Source organism: Chamaea fasciata, unplaced genomic scaffold (assembly GCF_029207755.1).
Source record: "Chamaea fasciata isolate MVZ Bird 193981 ecotype frontalis unplaced genomic scaffold, bChaFas1.0.hap1 SCAF_26, whole genome shotgun sequence".
NCBI classification, from domain to species: domain Eukaryota; kingdom Metazoa; phylum Chordata; class Aves; order Passeriformes; family Sylviidae; genus Chamaea; species Chamaea fasciata.
Window position 1 is genome coordinate 5,678,691 of NW_027094111.1, and position 25,248 is coordinate 5,703,938.

Here is a 25,248-nt window from a genome sequence, read left to right on the forward strand (position 1 = left end):
CCTTCCCCGGGGTCTCACCCAGCCTCACCTGGCTCCGGAGGGGAAAACAGAATAATAATAAAAATCTGCGATTTAAAAGACAAACGCTGACGATTAAGGATGAGGATAAGGCCAGGCGGGAGCCGCGGTGCGGCGGAGGGGCCGCGCTGCCCGCGCCCCCGGAGGCCGCCAAGGGCTCGGCGCGGCGCGGCGTGCCCGGCCCCCCCCCCGCCCCTCCCGGCCGCGCCGCCCGCCGCGCCCCGCCGGCTGCCGCGTCCCGCCTTGTTCCGGCCGCGCCGCCCGGCCCCGCCCGCGCCCCCCTCCCGCCCGCCCGGGGCGCGGAGCGCGGCTGTGCGGGAGACAATAGCGGAGCGGGCGGCTCCGCGCCGGGCCGGGCCGGGGATGGGCGGCCAGGGCTGCGCGGCCCCGCGGCCCCCGCGCCGCCCGAGCGGGCTGTAGCGGGGCGGGGGGCGGAGGGAGAAGGGGGGCGATGCCCCGCGCCGAGCCCAGCCCGCCGCTGTGCTGAGCCGGCGGGGCTGGCCGGAGGCTGGAGAGCGGGACATGGTGCTGGGGCCCCCCGTGACGCTCCCCGGGTGGCCAAGGGGCGGCTGGTGAGGAGCTGGAGCGCGGCGGCGGAGCGAGGCCACGGTGAGGGAGCCCCGAGGATCCGGCTGGGGAGCCATGGGGAGATGCAACGGGCGATGCACGCTGGTGGGATTCTGCTGCCTGCAGCTGGTAAGGCTCATCGGCATGCCGGGGGTGCTTTGTGCGAGATGCTGCCTGTCACCGCTCCCCACGCCGCCTCGGCGGTGACCTTGTGTTGGGACCAGCTGGGGGATGCCTCACCATCACCCAAAAAAAACCCCAGGAAAGGAAAAATGCTGATCTAAAAAACAGGCAGTGCCACCCTCATCTCCTGCCTCAAGCCAGCGCTGGCCGGGGAGATGGATGGGGACCCCTTCCCTGCGCTGTCAGTGCCCGAGGTTGCGTCTCCAGCAGGTGTGAGCTTTGTTCCCAACTGCAATCTCTCCCCTCCGAGTTCGCTCCCGCCCGCGGTTTCCATCCCGGTGACTCCACGGATGTGTCTCGGGGTGCTGGTCCCCTGAGCCGGGGCGAGAGGGAAACTTGGAGCCGCTGCCAGCACTTTGGAAACTCTCCCGCTCCGGAGCGGGACCCACCTGCCCGCGGTGGGTGGGGGGACGCCGGGATGTGGCGGCAAGGAGAAAGGAGAGGGTTGATTTTAACGGGCTTGTCGGGTTTCGTGACAATTCGGTGCCGCGCTCGCCGCCGCCCGCGAATCAATCTTCATCAGGCTCTGCCAGAGGAGCCGGCGAAGGGAGCGCGGGGGGGATCCGGGGGGTTTCTGCTCAAACCAGCGCCGCCGAGGTTGCGATTAATTATCCCGGCAGGGTGGTGCGTTAATGGAGAATCAGCAGCCTCCAACTTGCCCCCGCGGCCCTGCCGGGCTCGTCACGGCCAGGAGAGCAGGGAGGATCTGCTGAAATCTGTGGGGTCAGCTCGTGGTGTCCCCGGGGACGGGGGGTGGTGGATGGACGGACGCAGCGATGGAAACGGGCTCCAGAGCCCTCTGGAGACGGTGGTGGCATCCTGCTGACAGGCACTTTCTTCCCAGCTCTTGTTCATTCCTCATCCTTCAGGAGGCGGCGGGTGGGGAGGGGTCCCCGCTTTTGGACGGGGGGGATGGGGGGATGGGGAAGCTTTGAAGGCCGAGCTCGGCCCTGGGCAGCAGAGGCACAGCGGGGTCATCCCCAGGCTGGAGTCCCCGCATTCCCAGCGGGAATGGCCTCTGTGACCCCAGCTGTCCCCAAGTCTCGCTTGGTGCTTCACTCACCTGATTCGGGAGAAATCCAGCGGGGCTTTTCCAGGTGTGCAGGAGTTTCCTGGCTTTTGGTCACGTTTGTTTTTTTTTTTTTTACCGCTCAGCTCCCAGGCAGGTTTGCTGGTGGTTATTCCCTGAGACATCCCAGATCAGAGAGATTTTAATCCGGTAATTTCAGGGCAAGGCTGAATTGGTGCGAGCTCCTGCGCTGGGGGAGCGGCTCCTGCTCGCACTCGGAGGAACTTTGTGCTGCTGACTGGGGCCAGGCTGTCCCCTCCACGCTCACCCCGTGTGTCCTGTTGGAATCCCCAAAGGCTCCAATCCCTACCAGGGACATTTCCCACTCCGGGCTCACCCTGAACCAGCTCATCCTTTGGGATGCTCCCCGAAGCTCCTTCCTGGGTTTGGAGGCAGCAGCTTCCACCCCCCTCCCCAGCCATGGGGAGATGTCCCCAGTCCTCAGCTCCTCGTCCCGGGGTGAGGGTCTGGGTGCCCACCCATGGCCCAGTGCTGAGCCAGCCCCAGGAGACTGGAGGTGGCAGTGCCACCCAGGCGTCCCCTGGGGTGACCAAGGCCACCCTGAGGTGACACAGCACGTGGACCAGGCAGGGCCGAGGTTTGGGATGGAGCCACAGGGATCGGGGGTGATTCCCAAGCCCATCCCTGCTTCACACATGGGGCTGGCACTGGGAGCTCTGTCCCCACACCCAGGTGGCCCTGACACCTGTCCTGGGCCCTCTGTCCTGAGGGTGGGGACACCTGTGCTCCCAGTGTGCCCAGTCCCGGGGGCTGGGCTCGCACTGGTGTGTGTGGGGCTGCCTGCAGGCCGTGCCCCGAGGCTGCAGGACCATGATCAGGGCTGCCCAGGGAGGGCACGGCTCTGCTGAGCCCAGCCTGCGCCTCGGTGTCCCTCAAACAGCAGCAGGGTGACATCCAGCCCTCCCTGAGGTGATGCCACCATCTCTGGCTGGTCCTCCCTGCCCAGCCCAGGCACCATGCCATGGCTCCCTATGTGCCACTGTCCCCCCACGGACACCTTTCTCGTCCCAGTTTGTTTTCCAGTATCCATGACCTGCTCCCTTGTCCCCTGGGATCAGTGGAGGCTCCAGGCCCCCAGGTGCAGATGGCACCCCTTGGGGACAAGGTCCCTGAGGGGCCCTGCAGGGTGCTGCCCGCTCCAGCCCGCACCTGAACCGGTTTGGGAGCTGGTGTTTGGGCCATGACACCGCAGGGAGCTGCTTTGGAGCGTCCAAACCTCCTCCAAGCCCCTTCCCCACTGGCGGAGCCGTTCTGCGAGTGCTGGGTGACTCCAGCCCTGGGGACAGGCAGCACGCGCCAGATTTTGTCTCCATTTATGGTTTTTCCCTGGAAGAATCCGCTTGCCAAACACCCCCCAGCCCTGCCCCACCTCGGGAGGGGCCACCAGCAGATGTTCACGGTAATGAGGTGGGATAACATCAGAACTCCGGGGTTTCGCTGGTTTTCCCACCAGCTGGGAGGCACCGAGCCGTCCCCGTGAGCTGCTGCTGTGGGATTCGCCCTTTCGGTCCGGGAAGTGGGAGCTGCTGAGGGGCTGCATGGGGCAGGGACCCGAGGTGACACTCGGGCACGGGGGTGTGGCAGCCACAAGCCACAACATTTGTTAACTCTGCACCTGGTGGTGTTGGGACAGCTGTGCCTCTGCCCGGGCTGTGCCAGCCCTGGTGACAGTGTCACGGGACATTGGGATATCGGGACATCGGGATGTCAGGACGTTGGGATATCGGGACGTTAAGATATTGGGACATCGGGGTATTGGGATAGCGGGACATGCGCTGCCGGCAGCTGTCAGGCCGGATCTGTCCAGCTGCTGTCACATGTCCCTCGGCCACCCCGCTCTGCGCCCCGCGGCCGCGCTCAGGCGCTGCTGCAGGACGGTTTTCCTGGCGCTGGCTCCTTCCCCATCCCAAACTGGCGACCCCATTGCCCCTCCCTGTGGCCGCTGGGTGGGGACAGGGGCGCTCCGTGCTCCCACCTCCGGCCGGTAGGGCCGGGAGCCGCTTCCCACCGGGGTCTCGTTTCCTTCTTTGTTTCTCTCCTTCTCCTTTAATTGGCTGGAAAAGCAGAGCTGGGTTGGCACCTCCCGCCTGCCGGAGCCTGCCAGGCTGGCGGGGCGCGGTGCGGGGCCGTGCGGTGACATGCGGTGACATGCCGTGCCGTGCCACGCCAGGCCCGCCCCGGCATCCCCGCTCCCCTGCGGGGCTGGGGCGCAGGAGAGGGGCCGCGGCTCCATCCCATCCTCTCCCCGAGCCGTGGGGTTCGCCCAGCGCGCCGGGAGCCTCTGGAATGTGACCCCCGGCTCCAAGCCTGGAGAAGGAGCTCAGGAGTTCCGCCTAACCAGGGGTGGGTGAAGGGAGAGGATGACGCTCCATCCCCAGCCCTGTGTGACATCCCCGTGTGACAGCGGGACCCCTCTGCATCCCTGGGGGCTCCGAGGCCCTCCCGTCCCCCTCCATCCTCCCTTCCTGCTCTGGTTTCCCGGGATCTGGCCGCCACCGGGAGCACCGGTGGGAACCACCCTTCCCCGACATCTGCCGGCATCTTTTGTCCTCGCCCGGCTGCGGGGGCTCGGCGCGGGGCTGGCCCGGGGACCGCGGGGCCGGGGCCGCCCCCGGCCGCATCCCCCCGCCCGGGACGGCGGAAAGGAGCCCGGCCTGAACTCGGGATGCAGGTTTTCAATTACACAATTAAATGCACAATTAGGTGTAATTACCGGCGCTCAGAAGGTGCGACTGTTCATAATGGGCTCGTAATCTACTGCCGCCACTGTTTGTACTGCTCCGCTCCGCTCCCTAATGATTATGGAAAGCGCTCCCATTTGCATGGTTGCCATGGAAATGGGGGGCTGGCAGGAGCGCGGGGATGGCGAGGGGAGTCCCCCACCCCCCGGAGCCCCCCACATCCCCCCTCGGTGGGGTGGGCGGGATGGGTGTGGGGATACCCGCGGTTCTCTGGGGTCACAGGCGTGCAGCGATGAGGATCCTCCGGGGATGACCAGGGCTGAGGATGCAGAGCAGGCCCCAGGGTGGGAACTGTGTTTTAAAAGGCTGGAAAAGCCCACCCCACCCCGCCAGGTCCCGGGTGAGCACCCCGAGAGCCCCGGGGGGACCGAGGGTGCGGGTGGCCGTGGCGAGGCACCAGCCAGCCCAGACCTCCGTGAGGATGAGCGTCCTCCGGCACATCCACGTTCCAGGCAGGGCTGTAAAGGTTTATCGACGTGTGTTTGGGAAGGCTGAGCCTCACAGCTCGCAATTAAAACCGCGATTAAAGTGCCGTACGTCTAAATTTGCAGGACCAGCTAATGTGCACCCAGGAGGATTAACGAGGCCGCCTGAAGAACTCCCTAAATCATTCATGGCGGTTCTTAACAGAGCTGGGAGCGAGGGGGACTGGAAAATAAATGTCTCAGGGGGCTGGGCTGTAGAGAAAATAAAGAGGATGGGACTGAAACCAGCCTGGCCCGACAGCGCAGCCCTCAGAGCCCGGCAAGGAAAGGCTGGTGTGAGCAGGTGGGAAAATGAGTCCTGCCCAGCCAAACCTGGCTCTTGGTTCTCCCTGAGCTCACAGGTCTGGCTGCTGGAAGGGGCTGAGCTGCCCCAGTGATGTCTGGATGCTGATAAGGAATTTGATTTAATCCCAGGTGGCTTCTGTTAGGAAAAAAAAAATAAAATTAGCGCTCTGAAAAATCAGTGATGCTCATTTCGGGACTAGGCAGAAAGAAGGAATAAAATCACGGCTGGAGAGAAGGTGTGGGATGAGGGGATGGTGGTGAGCAGAGCCTGGCACGGGAGAGTCCCCCTGGATGTGCATCCCAGCCAGCCCATGGGGCAGGTGCGTGTCCCATCCCCAAACCCATTGCCGAGCCTTTGGGAGGGGGCTGGGAAGAGGAACCCGAGGATCGAGATGTGGCACCTCTAGAGAGGCCCGGGGTCTGTGGCTGCTCTCAGGGAAAAGCAGTGAACGCTGGAATGGTTTAGGTGGGAAAGGACCTTCAATCCCATCCATCCCATCCCACCTCCCACTGTCCCAGGCTGCTCCCAGCCCCAATGTCCAGCCTGGCCTTGGGCACTGCCAGGGATCCAGGGGCAGCCACAGCTGCTCTGGCAATTCCAGCCCAGCCCCTGCCCACCCTCCCGGGGAACAATTCCCAGTTCCCAATCTCCCATCCAAATCCCTCGTCTTTTAGTTTCAAACCATCTCCCCTTGAAGATGGGGAGGTGGAAGAGATTCCCAGTACCAACAGCCCTTAATGCAGGAGAAACGAGGCTAAGCACATTTGGGTTTTGGGGAGAAAAGTGTTTTTTCAGCCCTGAAGGTGATTGACAACAGCCAGAAATGAACTCTGGGTGTGTTGGCCTTTCCCTGCTGCCTTTGGCCAGCGCTTGCCCCAGGCTTGGGGCCACGTTTGGAAGGTGAGGACAACGGGGACATCCCCACACCGGTCACAGTGGCAGCATTGGGGGGTGCTGAGTGCTCTGGGTTATTATTCCAGCGAAGAGGTTGGGTTTGGTGAGGGAACTCACTGCATCTCCTGGACTCCTCATGGTGTTACTGATCCGCAGGCTCTGAGCCTGGGGAATGCTCTCCCTGCCCCAGGCACTGATGGCTCCCACCACTTCTCCCTCTGCAGCGGAGCTCTTGGCTCCTCTCTGCTCAGTTCCTCCAGAGAGAAATCCCAGGGAAGGCCTGGAGGGGATGAAAAACTGGGCACAGAGGGTTTGGGGTTCAACCAGTTCAAAATTCCCAGTGGAGGAATTCAATTCCCAGAGGGAAACCCACATCCCCCTCTGGGATATAGACCCGGAGCTCCCGGCCCTGGCCCCACAAACGTTGGCACAGGGGTAGGTTGGGAATTCGGGAGGATGCTGGGGGCCACTCCCAGGACATCCTCCCAGCCTCGTGCCCACTCCCAGGGCTGGGAAAGGCTTTGAATCCCACTGCACATCACAGTGGGAATGGGATCCTGCTTGCATCGCCTCCCCCCTGGGCCGAGGAGCCCTGGGGATGCTGCAGCCATGGCCTGGGGATGTCCCATCCTCAGGGAAAGGGGCAGGGATGGAAAAGCCACAAATCCCTCACGGCCTGCATGCCTTGACAGCCCCTCCAGCGCCCGCTGTGGGATGCAGGTGGTTGTGTGTCGGTCACTGCAGGGCCTGGATGAGCCGAGTGCCGGCGGTGGGAACCTCCCCAGCCCTCATCCCGCTGCTCCGGGCTGTGTCCCCATCCCCCATCCTCCTGGAATGCCCCGGGGTAGTAGAGCTGGGGGCAATTTGGCTGGAACTGATGAAGTGCTGGGGGTTGAGTGGAGAGAGGATTCTTCCCGAATCCTGGGGGATGCTGGAAGAGCTCAGAATGGCCCCTTGGCACTGGCTTTGTCCTTCTCCCCATTTGAAAGCAGCTATTTATTCCAATAGGGGTGTAACAGGCTGGAAAACTGGGAAGGCCAAGCGGGCAGAGAGCAGTCCAGGCTGTGTTTAAACAGGACATTAAACCCTGAGAGGTTCTTTAATAAGATTAATAACAGCTCCCATGTGCTTGGGGGAAAATTTCCCCTTCCTTTGGGTCTCATCTGAGGCAGAAGGAGATTTGGGGGGGAAAAAAGCCTGGGATGGCCCAAGTGCTGTATGGGAGCACTGGGAGAGGATGTGTCCCCTCTGTCCCCTTGGGGTGACATTGTCTAATAGGGATTTTTCCAGCTGGGACGGGAGGAGCTGTGGGGCCTGCCTTGGGGTGGTGGTTCCCTGTTCCCCATCGGGGATCAGCTCCTGGAGCCTGCAGGGACCCGGGGGCTCAGCACATCCCCGCAATTCCAGAGGGTTTGGGAAGCAGGAGCCGGGAGGGAGGCAGGGAGGGAGGGATGAGGAGGGCGGGGTGGGATTGGGGTATCCGGGTGTGAATCCAGCGGGATCCCTGAGCTGGGCTGGGCTTGGGAATCACCCAAAGGGCATTTCCCACCTTTGTCACAGGCGGTGCCACCCCGGTGCCACCCCCTGGCCCTGTCCTGGCAGAGGGGACCTGTGCCCTGGCGGTGCTGGGGGAGGTGGTGCTGAGCGTCCTGGGGCGCCCAGGGGCTGGCGGTGACAGTGACACTGCAAAGCCACCGGGGCTGGCTGTGTGCTGTCACCCTGGTCACCCTCACTGCCCCCAGGGGGACTCTGCGCAGGGCCCCGCGCCCGGCCGGGTCACAGCTGCGCTGTCACACACACGGGACACAGCCACGCTCGGGGCTGCGCTGCTGCTCGGCCCTGGGGCTAATTACCTTGATTAGGGCTAATTAGCACTCCGGGACACTCTGGTCTCTTCCCATGGCCGGATCGATAGCCAAGCCCTTTCCCAGCACGGGTGTGTGTCCTGGGAACACCGGGAATGTGGCCCCAGGAGCCGAGAGGAGCCGGAGCAGGGCGGGTTCGCCTCCCCTGGCCTCGTGCTGGGGCAGGAAAATACGGAACCTTTGGTGGACGGGATTTGGGAAGCCAAAGGAGCAGGGGAGGCCTCAGTGGCTGTCCCAGTTTGGGAACTGGGGGAATGTCACTGGAACGGTGCCACTCCCCCTGCGTACACTGGGGCCACCCCACAGCGACTCCTCGGTACCAGCCCCGAGTGGGAAATGTCCCCGGGGAGGGAGCTCCGCGTGGAGCTGTGGGTGGGAGTGCTGGAGCGGAGGGTGCTCAGGGAGGAATCAGGGATGCTCCTGGAGGGTGGTTGGGGTGGGAATGGAGTGTGCTGGGGGTCAGAGGGGAGGGCTCTTGGGGTGGGGATGGAGAGTGTTTGGGGAGTGGAGGGTGATTGGGGTGGCTGGGGTGGGGATGGAGGGTGCTCGGGGTGGGAGCAGAGGGTACTTGGGATGAGTGAAGGGTGCTCCGGGTGAGCACGGGGAACGCTCACAGTGGGACTAGAGGGTTCTTGGGATGCTGAAGCTCATGGGCAGCTCAGGGAAACCCTGCCCGTGCACGAACAGCTCGGATTGATGGTGGTGCTCAGCCCCTGCCTGCAAGTGTCACGCTCAGAGTCCTCGTCCCATCCTCCCGGGCTCTCTCCCCCTCCTCTCCACCCCACTGGATCTCAGGAGTGGTGACAGCCGTGGCTTTGGGGTCCAGCTGGGTCCCCCCACCCTGATCTGTGTCCCCCAGCCCCGGGAAAGGACCCAGGTCCCCCCCGTGCATGCAGCAGCCAGGCCCGGGGGCGGCAGCTTTGCACAAACCCTTTGCGGGCTCAGGTTTGTGTTTTCTCTGCTTTTCCCCGCCCTGCTTTGGCTCAGGAACCAGCCCCGTCCCTCTCACCCACCCAGGGGACACCTGGCATCTCCATCTGTGCCTGCGGGACCCCCTCAGCTCCTGTCCCCTGCTGTCCCCTCCCGGCCCGTCCCCGCCGCTCGCCAATTCCCGTCGGCAGCTGCCGGGGCTCCGGGCGGGTCCGTCCTCCCCCGGCACCGCGTTCCCTCGGCTGGGGCCTGGGGGCACGGCCCTGGGGTGGCCCTGGGGTGGCACTGGGGTGGCACTGGGTCCCCGTGTCTGGGTGGGGACAGCTGGGCGGGTCACAGAACAGCCGGGAGGGGCTGAGGGGGCCCGGGACTGGAGGTGACACGGGGGGATGGCACCGGAGGGTGGCACCTGTGGGTGGGTGGTGGCATTGAGTGGGTGATGGGGCCGTGGGTGCCACAGCCCGGCTTGGGTGGGGACATCCTGGGGACATCTTGGGAACGATGCTGAGGGGTTGGGACCAGGTGTGGGAGTCCCCAGGGGCTGGGGGTCCCTGTGCCCACCCTGGCTGTGCCTCGGTCCCCTCCAGCTCCCAGCTCTGCCACTGCCTGTGGTCCCCCTGTGCTCCTGGGGGACACCAGGGATGTCCCCCCATCCCCCTCTCAGGGACACAGGGCAGAGCCTGGAGCCATGGGAATTTCAGGGGCACTGGTTTATTCCCTGTTTCCGTCCCTCCTGGGAATGTGCCTCGTGTCCGGGATTCCGAGGCTCCCCCAGGGATTCCGTTTGGCAGCACAGCCCGGTGCTGTGAGACCAAGGAACAACGGTGGGTTATGAAAAGTTTTATTTTTATGTTTTTAATCTTTCCCCCCCGCCAAAGCTGGGCGGTTGTGTGGTGCTGGCATGTGGAGAGGTGCAGGTCCCCCAATCCCTCTGGGGGTGAGGACATCCCCGTCCCATTCCCAACCCTCCTAGGGCTGCATCCCACCTGGATTCCAGGCTGCTGCCCCCTGAGCCCAGCCTGGCTCTGATCCTGGCCCAGCACCACCGGGAGCTGAGGGTACCTGGGGACTTCGGGGTGACTTTGGGGTGTCTACCTGGGGCTCTGCTGGGGGCTGTATTTAGGGACACCCTCACCCATTTGGGGCTGCTTTATCCCCCATTGGTGCAGGCCCTCTCCATCATCCATCCAGCACGTGGTGCTGTCCCCAGCTTTGGCACCCACAGGCCCCAAACCATCCCCTCTTTTGGGTGCACCCGCAGCAACAACGAGGATTTCCACCTCAAAATGTGGGGGCCGGTCCCAACCTGGCAGCACCCACGGCCTGGACACAGGACTGATGCTCCCACCCCCTCCTGGGGTCCCCCTGTGGCTCCGGCCAAGGGAATGGTGCTCTGGGCTCTCCCCGTCTCCCCGTGCCCCATCCCCTCCTTCCACTAATGACCCCAACCCCGCTAACCGCCCCTTCCCCCCCCCCCCCAGCAGCCCCAGGCCCTAATTATTTTTAATCCACCCCCCTCCCCCCCAGAAGGAGCTGTGTGGCGTCAGGGTCGGGGTCCCGCGGGTCGGTGGCACTTCCCCGACAAAGCAAACCTGGCCCTAACAAAGGGCCTTGAATTATCCATGGGGCAAGGGCTCGGCAATTACCGGCGCCCTCATTAGCGGGGTCGAGGGTGGGGTTGGTGGCCCCCACCCTGCAGGGCAGGGAGCAGGAGCACGTGAGGAGCTCCAGAACCCCATTTCCCATGGCTGGGGACACCCCAGGGAGCGGTGGGAGCATCATTGCCGTGTCCTTGTCACAGCTGGTCCCACGCGGGGAGTGTCCCCAGCCCGGTGTCCTCGTGCTGCTGGCTTGGGTTTGGGGTTTTCCCTAAATATTTTCCTATGGAAAACCTCATTCCTCCCGTGGGTGTATCCATGAGGGGGATGGGGTGGGACAGCACCCGTCACCCAGCTGGCAAAGCCACCCCGTGGGCTAACAGCAGGAAAACCAGTTTGGGGGTGGAAAATCCCCGTTTCCCCAGCGTGGGGCTGGCCCTGATGCCAGGGGGGTGGGCTCACATCCCAGGGGACTGCTGCAGGGTGCGGGATGTCACCTGGCGCCACATCCCCGTGTCACATCTTGTCCCTAATGGACGCACCGGAGCGGAGCGGGAGGGCCCTGCCTGGATCCAGCCCCCGGAGCTGCTCATCCACCACCCCCAGCCAGCAAAGGGGCTGGAAAAGCCCATCCCAAAAACCCTCCCGCGGGCGGCGGGCGTCAAAGGAGGGGGAAGCAATTAATAAAAGCAATTCCTCCGGCTGTTTAAGGAGGCTCTAATGAGCTCCCGATGGCTGCGGGTAATGACGCGCTGGTGGCCACGGCACACACCCGGGATAAACGGGGCAGGGATCACGGGATCTACAGCAGAGGGATCATTGGGATCTACAGCAGAGGGGTCACGGGATCTACAGCAGAGGGATCATTGGGATCGACAGCAGAGGGATCATTGGGATCTACAGCAGAGGGATCACGGGATCTACAGCAGAGGGGTCATTGGGATCTACAGCAGAGGGGTTATTGGGATCTAGAGCAGAGGGGTCACAGGATCTACAGCAGAGGGGTCATTGGGATCTACAGCAGAGGGGTCATTGGGATCTACAGCAGAGGGGTCACGGGATCTACAGCAGAGGGGTCATTGGGATCTACAGCAGATGGATAATTGGAATGTACAGCAGAGGGATAACTGGGATCAGCAGCAAAAGGATCATTTGGCTCAACAGTGAAGGGATTGTTGGGATCTACAGCAAAGGGGCAATTGGGATCAGCAGTAAAAGGATCATTGGGATGTTGGGATCCCTTTTGAAGGGGTTGTTGGGATCTACAGCAAAGGGATCATTGGGATCAACAGCAGAGAGACTGTTGGGATCAACAGCAGGGGGATCACCGGGATCAGCAGCACTGGCTCATTTGCTGAAGGAGTGACTCCAAATATTCCTGTTTTATCAGGACGGCACGTCCCTTCGGGTGCCTCCGCAGCTCCTGTAGTTCGGAAAGCCCTGGGATGAGGGTGGATGGGTGGTGGGAATGGTTGGGCGCTCCGGTCCTGTGGGATCCTGCCTGGGTCACAGCCCCAGTGCCAGGGCAGAGGGGCTCCACTCCCAGCCCTGGGAGCGGTGACACGGATGGGGATTTTAGGGAAAATGATGATGGGATTGTTACTGAGTTCCTCAATGGAAACTGAGATGTCCTGGGCAGACTTTTGCACCCCAAAAAGCTCTTTGAGGGCTCAGGAAACATCCCTGCCACTCACCACTCCCACCCCCCGATCATTTGCTTTTAGCCCATGGGAATTTCTATCCCTGCCTTGGATGCATCCAGCACCTTCTCCTTACAGGGCGCTCATCCAGCCAGGAGACCCCCAAACACTCCAGGGCCCATTATTCAATGGACAAATAAGAACAGATCTCCAATTCTCCAAGAAATTCTCACCCATGGGGGGGTTGCTCCCATATTGAATTCCAAGATCCCTCATATTTAAAATACCAATCCCCCAAATTTAGACCAAAGTTCTCCCATATTTAAGCCCAAACTCTCCCATATTTAAGCCCCAAATCCCCCATATTTAAATCCAAACTCTCCCAAATTTAAGCTCCACCAGATCCAAGACCAAGGTCCCCAAATTCCAGCCCCAAAGCCCCCAGGATTTGAGCGCAGGATGGCGGTGGGCTGTGGGGGGTGCTGCCCCTCACCCTGGGTACCCTGGACTGTGGAATTTCCCCGAGGAGAGGGAAATCCACCGGGGTCATCCCATAAATCCCATTTGCGCCCGCAGGTCGCTCCTCGCCGGGCAGCCGAATCCCTCAGACCCGCGCGCTTTGATCCCGGCTTTTAAAGCTCAAAAAAAAAAAAAAACCCGGGATAAACGCAGGAGGAAACACCCACAACCGCCGCGCTGGGTGGGCGCGCAAGGGGACCACCTCCAGATGTCCCCTTCATCCCTCCGGGACGTGGGAGCGTCCCCTCCTCCTCTAAAACAATCCCAGAAAAAAAAAATAAAAAAAAATCAATATTTTGGGAGCCGTTTCGCCTCCCCACCGGCTGCCGCCGGCTGCTCCTTTGGCGGCGACAGCGCTCGCGGGGATTATTTTTGCTCCCCGGCTCATTAACGGGGCTGTTACCAGGCAGATTTCCCCACCCGAGCTTCTCCTTCCCAGCCAGCGGGCCGTGGGAGGAGGGAATGCCGGTTTCCATAGCGATGCGCTTGGCTTTAATCAGGGTTCCTTCCCTGGGTGAATTGATTACAGAAAGGGGCGCTAAATAAGTCAGTAAATTGGATTTTTTAAAAATATGAATATATATTTATATTATATATTATATATTCATTTTTTCCTCTCCTCTATCAGATTGTATTAACGGTGTCTTTGAGGCACCGGTTGAGATTTGGGGAAAAATACCTCTGGCTTCTCCCAGATGTCGGGATGAAGAAGGGAACCGGGAGAATTAGCATGGAAATTGCCTGCGGCTAAATCCTTGTCCACCGGGCTGCTGGGGGCGTCTCCTCCGGCATCCATCCCGTCCCAGCCTGGCGGGGTTTGGCCAATTTTTGGAGCGGATTTTGTCCCATGCCTTTTCTTTTCCCTGTCCGTTCCCCTCCCTTGCCCAGCCCCAGCCTTTGTCTGTGTCTCATTCCCAGAATTTGTGATTTAGGGAGTCAGGCTCCCCACAGCTCTCCTGGTTTCCCATCTCATTCGGTCTGTGCAGTGCCCCAAAGTTAAACCCAAGATTCGCAAATTTTAGGACAAAATCACCCATATTTAAGCCCCAAATCCCCCAAATTTAAGGCCAAAATCTCTCTAATTTAAGCACAAAACCCCCCAAATTTAAACCCAAGATCTCCCTTATTTAAGCACAAAATCCCCCCAAATTTAAACCCCATATCCACCAGATCTAAGACCAAGATCCTCAAATCCAAACCCCAAATCCAGATTAAAGCACAAGATGTCCTAAATCCTAGATCCTAAAATTAAGCCCCAGCTCCCCCCAATCTCAGCCAGTGATTCCCCAAATTTAAGCCCAAATTTCCCAGTTTAAGCACAGGTTTTCTCAGACCTAGGCCAAGACCTGCCAGGTTCAAACCCACATTTCCCCACATTCCAGCCCCGAACCCACAGATTAAAGCCCAAGATCCCCCAGGTTTCAGCCGTGAGCGATTCCCCATTGGCTTGTGGGGTTTTTAGGGATTTTTCCTTAATTTTAATCAATGCTCCACCTCTCAGTGGCCTCTGCTGGGAGTCTCCAGTGGGATGCCTGATTGAGGTCCTGGATTAATCCCGATTTCCTTTGTCGGGCTGTTGGTTTGGGGGCTGATGTTCCTGGGGAGAACAAATTCCTCCAAGGCTGAGCTGGGGCTCAGGAATCCACGTTGGAGCGGGACTGGGATGGGATGGGATGGGATGGGATGGGATGGGATGGGATGGGATGGGATGGGATGGGATGGGATGGGATGGGATGGGATGGGATGGGATGGGATGGGATGGGATGGGATGGGATGGGATGGGATGGGATGGGATGGGATGGGATGGGATGGGATGGGATGGGATGGGATGGGATGGGATGGGATGGGATGGGATGGGATGGGATGGGATGGGATGGGATGGGATGGGATGGGATGGGATGGGATGGGATGGGATGGGATGGGATGGGATGGGATGGGATGGGATGGGATGGGATGGGATGGGATGGGATGGGATGGGATGGGATGGGATGGGATGGGATGGGATGGGATGGGATGGGATGGGATGGGATGGCTCTGAGAGGGCAGCAGCCTCTCTGACCACCCCAGAGATCCCAGCCTTGCTCCCACGGGTTTGGAGCAGCTCCCAGCTCGGTGTTCTCCAGGCACGGCCTTTCTTCAGGGCTGGAGTTTCCCTGGGCCCTGCTGTGCCTCAGTTTCCCTGGGGACCTGCTCCCCCTGGCCAGGAGAGCCGATGCTCCTGGTGGGGTGCTGAGCAGCAATCAGGCCGTTTTCCAGGGAAACTGAGGGGCAGCGGGGCAGGATCACCCTCTCAGCCTCACTGGAACGCTGGGTCACGGCCCCGTGCCTCAGTTTCCCCTCTGGGTTCTTCCTGTGCACATCCCTCTCTCTGGGGACACTCCTGGCACCCTGTCACCCCCTCCCACAAGTGCCACCACGCCGTGTCCCCCCACCAGGGCTTGCCAAGGTCGCTGCAAGGTGACTCTGCGGGGGGATGCTGAGCACCCGCCCGGGATTAACGGGATCATCCCGGCTCCGTCCTGCGGGAACAGCAGCGATTCCCGAGGGCATGGAGCAGCTCCCCGCGGGAATACCCAGCGCGGTGATGGGCGGGCGGGGAATTGAGCTGCTTCGATCGCCTCGGCTTTCCCTCGGCGTGGAAAACTTTCCTGGCTGGGAGGCAGGAGGGGGAAAGGGATCTCACGGCAGCGCCCGTGGGATGCTGCCAACAGGAGCTGTGTTAGAGCTCGGTAAAATATAAATGCAATATCGTGTCAGAGTTAAGGAGAGATTTTATCAGAGGTAAATCAGTTAGACCAGCCGGCTCCTGGGGAAATCGGGAATTTGTGGAGTTTTCAAGGGAAAAAGGAAAAAGAAAAAACAATCAAAATTCCCGGGGAAAATTCTTGATGGGGTATATTGGAGCCAAACACACCCAAACCGCAGGGTTTGGGAGCTGGTGGGGCTCAGGGCTTTGTTTGAGGGGTGTAAATGAGGAGGAGCCTCCTCCTGAGGTGAGAATCACCGGCAGGTGCTCATGGAGCATCCCCTCTCCGCGTGGGAACGCCGAATTCCCTGGATTTCCGCGTTGCCAGCACCTCGGAGCACCGTGAAGGGTTAGGGGGGCGAGGGGGGTGTCTATGCCGTGCCTCAGTTTCCCTTTCCGGTGATGGAGCCAGAACAGGAGGGGCCGGGTTTGATCCACTACATTTATGGAAATAATAATAATAATAATAGTAATAATAGTAATAATAAAAATAAAAATAATAATAGCCATTAGCCACCCCAAGGGTGCATTTCCCCGCCCTCCCTGATGGAACCCTCAGGGATGGGCAGAGCCAGGAGCACGGATGTGGGAGCAGGGCTTGGAGGGCACCCAAGGGGCGGCACCCTGGGGTCCCCGGGGGGCTCCCAGGGGTGGGGACGCCCCCAGGGGTGGTCCCATGGAGCGGATTCCGTGGGGATCCCGGGGAGCAGCGCCCAGACAGGCGCATCCAGCCGGGGCTGCGTTCCCATGGCAACGCCGCCGGATGCAGGGAAATGAAATAAATAACCGGGAAAGGGCCGGGGGGGTCGGGTGGGAGAGAGCAGGGAGGGCCGGGGGGTGGGCCGTGGGTGCTGGGGGACCTTGTGCCCCCCGAGTGTCCCCAGTGCCACATCCCGACCCCGGGGGTTGGGATGGTCGGACACGTGTTGGGAGCTCCCAGCCGGGGGGTTCAAAGGGGCTGTGCAGCCACCAGGAGCCCCCCAAAACCTGCGGCGTCCACGGGGGATCGTCCCAGCCGGGGAGGACCCGATTTGGGCCTCTTTCACCCCAATGTTTGCTCCTGCCGTGCTTTTGCTCCTGCATTGGGGTGTCTCCCCAGCTGGGCCCGCATCCTGCTCATCCCCACCCGATGCTGGAGAGCTATTGAGGCCCCGGCGCCTTTAATTTCTTTCCGTCTGCGATTTTATGAAGCTTTTTGCAGATGGAAGTAGGTCAGGAACTTGTTTCCAAGTCATTAACTGAAGTCCCTGGGTTCACAGCGGTGTTTGCTCCTCCTTATCGGCCAACCGTGCCCCGCTCTCATTGAAATCGCGGCCGATTCCCCATCCCGGGGCTGGGGCTGCGGGGTGGAGCCGCTTCCCGCGGCTCCCGGGGCTCCCCGTGGGCCAGGGAGGGCGTTGGAAGAGCCAAAATGCCTTAAACTGCCCCAAAAAGAGAGGCTGGGGGGGCTGCGAGGGGTCGGGGTGGGGATTTGGGGTCCTGGAGCATTTGGGCTGGAAGCCAGTGCCGCTGTCCCGGGGCTGGGGCGGGAGGTGGCCGGAGCTCCGGGGATGCTCCATCAGCCCCCAGGGCTGTGGAAAACATTCCTTATGGATCGGGCACCCCGCTGTCCTGCCAGGCACTGCCCTGGGGGGTTTCTCTCCGAACCCCGATAATTTTTGGGGGCCAAAACTGGCAGAAATGGCGGCGGCTCAGGGACGGGGAGAGCGATGCTCTCGCAGCATCTTCAGCCACGGCACGCGGGGAATCGAAACGGCCAAATCTCTTCAAAAGGCAGCGAAATGAAAAGTTAAATCCCCGGCGAGCCTCGGGCATATGGTGTGCGGGAGGAAATCACCCGGCTGCAGGATAATGACCCATCGGGGGGTCAGGAGCCCAGCCCGGAGCGGAGGGGAGCGCGCGGGGGGAGCGCAGAGCTCAGCCCGAGGTGCAGATGCTGCTGCGGGGATGGAGAGCAGCAGGTAGCCAGGAGCAGCATCCTGCCCGCTCCAGGATCCTGCCCAGTGCCAGCTCCGGGATCCTGCCTGCTCCAGGAAGAGAGAGAAGGCTCCAGGGAGAGCTCCGAGCCCCTGGCAGGGCCTAAAGGGGCTCCAGGAGAGCTGCAGAGGGACTGGGGACAAGGCCTGCAGGGACAGCACACAGGGAATGGCTTCCCAGTGCCAGAGGGCAGGGCTGGATGGGAGATTGGGAACTGGGAATTGTTCCCTGCCAGGGTGGGCAGGGGCTGGGCTGGAATTGCCAGAGCAGCTGTGGCTGCCCCTGGATCCCTGGCAGTGCCCAAGGCCGGGCTGGACACTGGGACAGTGGGAGGTGTCCCTGCCATGGGAATGGGACGGGCCTCAAAGGTCCCTCCAACCCAACCCATCCTGGGATTCTCTGCTTCCAGGGGCAGTGGAGCTGCTGGGCAGGAAGGTTCCTGGTTTCCAGGGTCTGGGATGTTCATGCAGCACTCCCCGCGCTGGCTGCAGTCAGATTTCCGAGCTCAGTTTCTCAGCTGTGGTGGGGAAGGCGCTCCCTGGTGTCGGTGCAATCCTCCCGGCACAGCCAGAGCACGAGCCATCTCTCCCGTCCTCCTCATGGGGATTAAGGACTGGGAAAACTTGGAGTGATGATGGTCTGAGGAAGGTGAGGGTGCCGAAACCAACGGGTGATTCAGGGACAGAGGAGCTCCTTCCCTCTGAAATTTGGTGGCAGCACGCTGGAAAAATCCCATTTTCCTCCAGCACCTCCCCGGTGCCATCTCCCCGAGCCCCAGCTGAGCCCCCCAGCTGGTGTCCCCACGCGTGGACACGTGGCACTGTCCTGCCCTCAGCCCCTGACGGAGCCCGGGCTCTCCTGCTTCCCTTTCCCGGTGAAAACAGAATCCTTGCAGGCAGCGCGGGGCTGGGCGGGATCCGAGCCCGCCCCAGCTAATGGATGTGATTTGCTGCACAGAGAACTTTTGGGGCCGATCGATGGGCTCGTGAGTGTTTAATTAAGAGGGAGCCCTAAAACTCGTTGCATTGATCAGCCGCAGGTTTATCTTAATTAGCAGTGGGATGGAGTGGGCATCCCGGCTGCTGGAGCTGGGAGGGGAGGGCGGCGTGTGAACGGGGCTGGGGGTGCGGGGAGCAGCGGGAATTCCCGTTCCGGGAGCAGGGCAGCCTGGGGAGGATGCCCTGAGTGCCACCGAACAATTCTGCGGCTGTTGGATGCTGCCGGGAAGTTCCTTGGGGAGCCTTGCCCGGAGTGACGCTGAGCCCGGAGCCCGGGCTGCTGTCACTGAGGGACTGCGGGTCCTGGAGGCCCCTCCCAGGGACATTTTGTCCCCGCAGGATCCGGGATGATGCTCCGGGGGCTGGACCAGCCTGAGGAGCAGCACGGGGCTGAGGGTGCTCGCTCAGCCCCGCAGTTCCCCGTGCAGGGTCACCAGAGCTGGGCTCTCCCTGCTGGAGGTCGTGCCTCACTTTCCCCACTCGTGAAACGCGTGGGGCTGGCCTTGGGATGCCCTTGGGATGCCCTTGGGATGCCCTTGGGATGCCCTTGGAATGCCCTTGGGATGCCCTTGGCCGGCAGTGAGAGCCCGGGAGCTGCCTCTGTGCTGTCTCTGCTTGTCTCTGAACCTTAAGCTGCATCCCACAAGGAAGGAAAATCCAAGATCTGCTCTTCCCACAGAGGGAAAAAGCTGGAATAACGCACCCACGGAGCAGTGTTGGGCCTGCTGGGGCGGCTCCAGCAGAGCTTTGTGGTGCAATTAGCAGCCCCTGATCATCCAGGGGGAATCTGGGGGGTTTATCCCTAACTCTGCCTCTGGGATGGAGAAGGCTTTGGTTCAAGCAGTGTCTTCCCAGCTCCTTCTCTTTCAGGCCATCCCAGATGGATTTAGGAAGCCTCACAGGTGTGATCCCTTTGCTCCAGCTCCATGGGATGCCCTCAGAGGCCTTTCCCATCCCCATCCCTCAGCCTGGAGCATCCCTGGTGCCCAAAGCTCCCATCCAGTTCCCGCTGAGCCGCGCTGCCGACAGCCCCCAGATGGATGGGTGGCCATAAAACCCCGAGCACCACACTCCCTGTACCATTTATTATTTACATTCCTCAATTTAGGAGATTTACAGCCCGGCTGTGAGTATTTCCAGAGGCTGTTTCCTCGGAGAGTTTAAACAGCAGGGAAGTGAATTAAGTCTCAGTGCAAACAGCCTTGTCCCAGCCCCAGGGATCCAGGGGCTGCTGCTCCCTGGATTTGCATCACCTTGAAATTAAAATCTGGGTCCTGCTGATCCAGCGGATCCTATCCCAGGGATGGGATATCACAGTCCTAGGGTGGAGCTGGGCTAAAATCAGTGTGAATTAGAGCCCTCTCAAAGGAAATTCAAGGAGTATTTGGAGTTTTATGAAAGGGGAAACTGAGGCACGTCCTCGGAGAAACCTCAGGCAAGGGCTTTTCCCACCTCATTAATTCCCCCCTGTAATTAGGACTCACTGACTCACAGCCTGGGACCTCCACGGGCTCTCCCCTAATTCCAGATCCGTTTGGGAGCTGCTGGTGGATGGAGGGGGATGCAAGGCCTTTTTTTGTGTCCTTCCCAGGATAAACTGCCCCTTTTTCAAGTGGGAATTTGGGGGGGATAGTGCTGTGGGGGGGACTGGGGGCCCCTGGAGCTCTCAGGGTGAATCTGGGGCACCTCAAAGAGTGACTGGACAGGGCTGACTAAGACAAATGGGGTAAAATTTGGGTTTTACAGGCTGCTGCTGACCTGTCCCTGCACCTTGTGGTGTCCCAGCACCCTCAAGTTTCCTAAAACACCTTTAAACGGTCTCTAAAAAACCATGGCCTCATCCAAAATCCCCATTTTTTAACTTAAACCCGTCACTGAACGTTCCAGAGCTCCCACCTTGCCTTTGCTCGCCCCTCCTCAGAGCTAATCCTGTAATTAAGAGTAATGGAGCCGAGCTGGCAGCACGGAGCCATAAATAAGTGCTGGGATCGGGGACAGATCCCCTCAGCTGCCGACCCTGCGGGGGGATTTATCCACCTCGTGTGTGGATTACAAATGATAACGGAGATCAGCGCCCCATGGATGCACAGGGATGGGCAGGAAATCAAAATACGGGAGCAGGAGCTTTTCCCATCATGGATCATCCCCCAGGATGGGTTTCCAGCAGCGCCCGAGCTCTGGCTGATGGGGGAGCTGAGGCACAGGGGGTGGTGTGGGGTTACATCTCCTTGCATTCCCCTTTTAGCTCCGAACATCCCCAATTACCCCTGTGCTGCTGGCCAAGGCATCACAGGGACATTCCAGCCTGCTGCAACCCGTTGTGTGTGGGAACTGACCGTGGTCAGAACACGGATTTTTAGGCTTCAGGCAGCAGCAGCAGCAGAGCCCGTGGGAGCTTGGTGCTCTCTCACTCTGCCTGGGAAGCCGTAAGGAGGAATCAAAACAACCCTTGGAAAGTAAAACACCGTTTGCAGGTGGTGGCTTCGCCTGGTTCTCGTTCACTTGTAAGAAACGGTGGAGAGGTGTTGTTCCAAATGACCAGTCAAATTCACTGTACCGAAACACCGGATGAAAGAGTTTGTCAATAAACCTTGTGCTCCAACGACCTCCAAAGAAACCGGAGTCTACACGTGTCGTTATTTGAGCCGTCCCGAATCGTAACGATACATGGACTGGCAGTTGTCGCCGTAGGACACGAAAGAAAGACTCCAAATATTCCAGACGGCAAAGAGCACAGAAAAAAGCTTTATTGTCTCATTCTCACTACCTTTTATCAGGCGTTCCCATACAGACTGAACACGGTTGGTGAATAGGAACAACACCTCTCTAATGCCATGGGTTAAACCAGAAACAGCAAAACACCACCTGGAGAAGGATTGTTCGGAGAAAGGAGAGTTGTTCGCCAAGGTTGTTTTGAGAAGCAGCTTTCTCGAGAAAGTTTTCCTTGGGAAAAAGTTCGCAGCCGCTAGCAAGCTGAAATCTCTCAGACCCAGAAATATCAGGCTCACAGTCAGGTCCCACAATTATCCATGGAACTCCCAGCGACTTCCAGCTACTCCTTGCCTCCAGCACCTCGGGAGCTGCTGTGGTCCCTGACCCCCTGATCCCTGACCCCCTGAACCCTGATCCCCAGATCCCTGAGCCCTGATCCCTGCTCTGTTCCAGGTGGCAGCGCTGGAGAGGCAGATCTTTGATTTCCTGGGATACCAGTGGGCCCCGATCCTGGCGAATTTCTTACACATCATGGCCGTGATTTTGGGTATTTTTGGGACGATCCAGTACAGATCCAGATACCTCATGATGGTAGGTACCGCCCCGGGGGGGGTCAGCCCCGGGTCCCTCCTGCATCCCTGGGAACAGGGAAGCTGTGCCTGCTCCACCCCAGGCAGTGTCCAAGCCAGGCGGGACAGGGACAGTGGGAGGCGTCCCTGCCCATGGGTGGGACGGGATGAACTTTCGGGTCCCTCGCACCCCAAACCGTGCTGTGGGTTTGTGATTCCACGATCCCGTGGATGCGGCGGGCGGGGCGGGGCCGAGCGGGGCCGGCCGTGCCCTGAGCTGTCTCCTCCCGCAGTACGCCGTGTGGTTGGTGCTGTGGGTCGGCTGGAACGCCTTCATCATCTGCTTCTACCTGGAGGTCGGGCGCTTGTCACAGGTAACGCCCCCACCCTCCTCCTCTTCCTCCTTCCCTCCGTCCTTCCCGCTGGCCCGCCCTTCCTCCTCCTCCTCCTCCTCCTCCCCTTCCCTGTCCCCCAGCAGTGCCCCCCCCAAGCCCGTGGGTGCCCCCCAGCCCCGGCCGGATGCCGGGGTTCCCCCAGAGCACTGAATTCCCGTGGGATGGACACACCGACAGCCCAGGACAGACTGGCAGAGAGCAGCCCTTTCCTAAGGCCAAATTAATTTCCTTTATCTCCACCGAGGGGATAAAGGAGCGGCGGAACACCGGGAGCAGGGAGGAGCAATGGCCGGAAAGTTCGGGGCAGAGTCTCTGCAGGGATGGGGAGGGCAGTGGGTGGGACGAGGAGATCCCCCCGCTGTACATTCCCGGTTTTCCCGGGTCTTCTGGGGCTCCCAGCCTGGCTGGACGGCATTCCCGGCTTTGGGAAGCGAGGGTGTGAGTGGGGCTGTGCCTTCCCCACTCCCTGGGCTGGTAAACGACAGCTTTTACACGAAAAAGAGCAAAACTTCCCGCAGGGATGGGGCAGCACCGGGAGCTCTGAGCACCCTCGGCCCCGGGCGGGGGTCCCTGTGCCGAGCTGGGGGTGCCTGCCCCGGCTCTGAGGCTGCAGGGACATCACGGGGGGCTGGGGACAGCCAGCTCCGCTCTCTCCCTGCTGCCCCGAGCAGGGAAAAGCCTCCCGGGGGTGTTCCATGGCTGGGATCATCTTCCCGGGTCATTCGAGGCTCTCCCGGAGCGTGCAGGATGAGGCGGGGAGGAGGATTTTGGTGGAAAGCCCCGGGCCCGTCACGCTGCGGTGGCACAGCTCCCTCTCGTCCGGTTCCCTGCGCCTCGGCCGCATCCTCCAGCCCCGCAAACCCGAACCCACGCTCGCTCCCGTTCGGGGTTTTGGCCGCCCCCAGCAGCAAAAACCTTTTCATGCCAGATTGGCGATTTCCTGCGGGGGATGCTCAGCCCCGGCACAGCCGAGCGCCGGGGGCGGGCACAGGGGCTGGGGGGGCTCCCATGGGGTGGGGGCTCAGCCAGGGACCAGGGGGGCTCCCGTGGGGTGGGGGCTCAGCCAGGGACCGGGGGGGCTCCCGTGGGGTGGGGGCTCAGCCAGGGAACGGGGGGCTCCCGTGGGGTGGGGGCTCAGCCAGGGACCAGGGGGGGCTCCCGTGGGGTGGGGGCTCAGCCAGGGACCCGGGGGGGCTCCCGTGGGGTGGGGGCTCAGCCAGGGGACCAAGGGGCTCTGTAGGGGTGGAAAGGGGCAGACGGGGGCTGAGGATTCCCCCCACCCTTGCAGGGCACTTCTGCCTGCCCAAGACCACCCCACAGCTGCTGGAGGGGACACAGGCAGAGTGCCCGGGCTTGGGAGGGGCTGACAAGGAGGGGACACGCGTCAGGAGGACCCTGCAGGGCTCCCTGGGGATGGGATGAGGGGATGGCACCCCAAAAGCCCAGGGGAGGCAGCAGGGGCTGCCCTGCATCCCTGGAACAGCTGATGGGGTGCTGCCATGGTCCCATCCCTGGGGCAGCAGGAGGCACCATCACAAACAGCCGCTTCCCTGCTGCTCTGGTGGCCGCTCTGTGACACCCACCCTGTCACCTGGGCATCACCTGTGACACCCACCCTGTCACCTGGGCATCACCTGGATGATGACCTGTCACTGTAGGACACAAAAGACTCCAAATATTTCAGAAGGCAAAAAGTAAAGAAAAAGAAAGCTTTTTAAAAAAATTTTTGCTACCTTTTATAAGGTGTTCCCATACAGACTGAACATGGTTGGTGAATAGGAACGACACCTCTCTGATCCCATGGGCTAAACCAGAGAACCAGCAAAACACCACCTGGAGAAAGATTGTTCTGAGAAAGGAGAGTTGTTTGCCAAGGTTGCTTTGAGAAGCAGCTTTCTTGAGAAAGTTTTCCTTGGGAAAAAGTCAGCAGCTGCTAGCGGGCTGAAATCTCTCAGGCCCACAACACCCCTCCTGTCACTTGGGCATCACCTGTGACACCCATCCTGTCACCTGGGCATCACCTGGGTGACCAGATGTCCACACCACCAGCAGGGGAGGAAGCCCCAAACCCCGGGGCTGCAGGCTGGGGGTCAGGGAGGTGCCCGGCTCTGATCACGGGGCATCCTTGGCTTGGGAAAACCCACTTTCTGTCCAACCCTCCCTCAAAGAGCCTCGGACCTGTGCCTCCTCCTCCTCCTCCTCCTGCAGGACCGAGACTTCATCATGACCTTCAATACCTCACTGCACCGCTCGTGGTGGATGGAGAACGGCCCGGGCTGCCTGGTGACGCCGGTGCTCAACTCCAACCTGGCGCCCGAGGACCACCACGTCATCACGGTCAGCGGCTGCCTGCTCGACTACCAGTACATCGAGGTGGTGAGCAGCGCCACGCAGATCTTCCTGGCGGTAAGGGCGCCGCTCCCCGCCCCTCTTCCCAAACCGGGAATGGGAGAGCCGGGGGAGGGGACTGGCGTGGTCCCGCTGGAGGTGCCCCCATCGCACATTTCTGTCATCCCGGGGAGGAGCGGGCGGAGCCCTGCCTGCACCCCTGGGTGCTGCCCAGCCCAAAGCTTGTCAGCTCGAGGGCCGGACGCTGCAGGGATGGAGGGAGCACTCGCAGGGAATGAGCCGCTGGAATGTGCTGCCCGCTGGGAGGGAGTGTCCCCCATGCGCGGTGATTGTCACCCCCTTGGGGAGGTGGGAACGGGACACACCTGGAGGCAGAGCGCCCTAGAATAGAGCTGGAAGGGGAATTGGAGTCCCCAGAGGGGGTCCCAGCACTGTGTGGGGCTCAGCACCCCTTGTGGGGTGTCAGTCCCGGCCCCCTCAGGGCCCCCTCCTCGTGCGGCTGGATCCACCCAACCCAACCCTGCTGCACCCCAGACTGCACCGGGATGGGCTCTGGCTGCTCCCAGTGGCCCCAGTACATTCCCAGTGCTCCCAGTTCACCCCCAGTGCTCCCAGTACACTCCCAGTGCCCCCAGCTCACTCCCAGTCCACAGTTCACCCCCAGTTCACCCCCAGCCCCCCGGCCG

General features: G+C 61.2%; 1 protein-coding gene across 1 annotated transcript in view; it reads left to right on the plus strand.

Annotated features, from left to right (window-relative positions):
* Positions 1–580: 580 nt before the first annotated feature.
* The window catches only part of NKAIN1 (sodium/potassium transporting ATPase interacting 1), a 31,595-nt gene continuing 6,927 nt past the window's right edge, over positions 581–25,248 (plus strand). The window contains exons 1-4 of the mRNA XM_066204303.1: positions 581–714; positions 21,703–21,840; positions 22,112–22,192; positions 24,422–24,619. Coding sequence (XP_066060400.1) covers positions 661–714; positions 21,703–21,840; positions 22,112–22,192; positions 24,422–24,619 — 471 coding nt within the window. The 5' untranslated portion in view covers positions 581–660. The remainder of the gene's footprint in view (positions 715–21,702; positions 21,841–22,111; positions 22,193–24,421; positions 24,620–25,248) is intronic.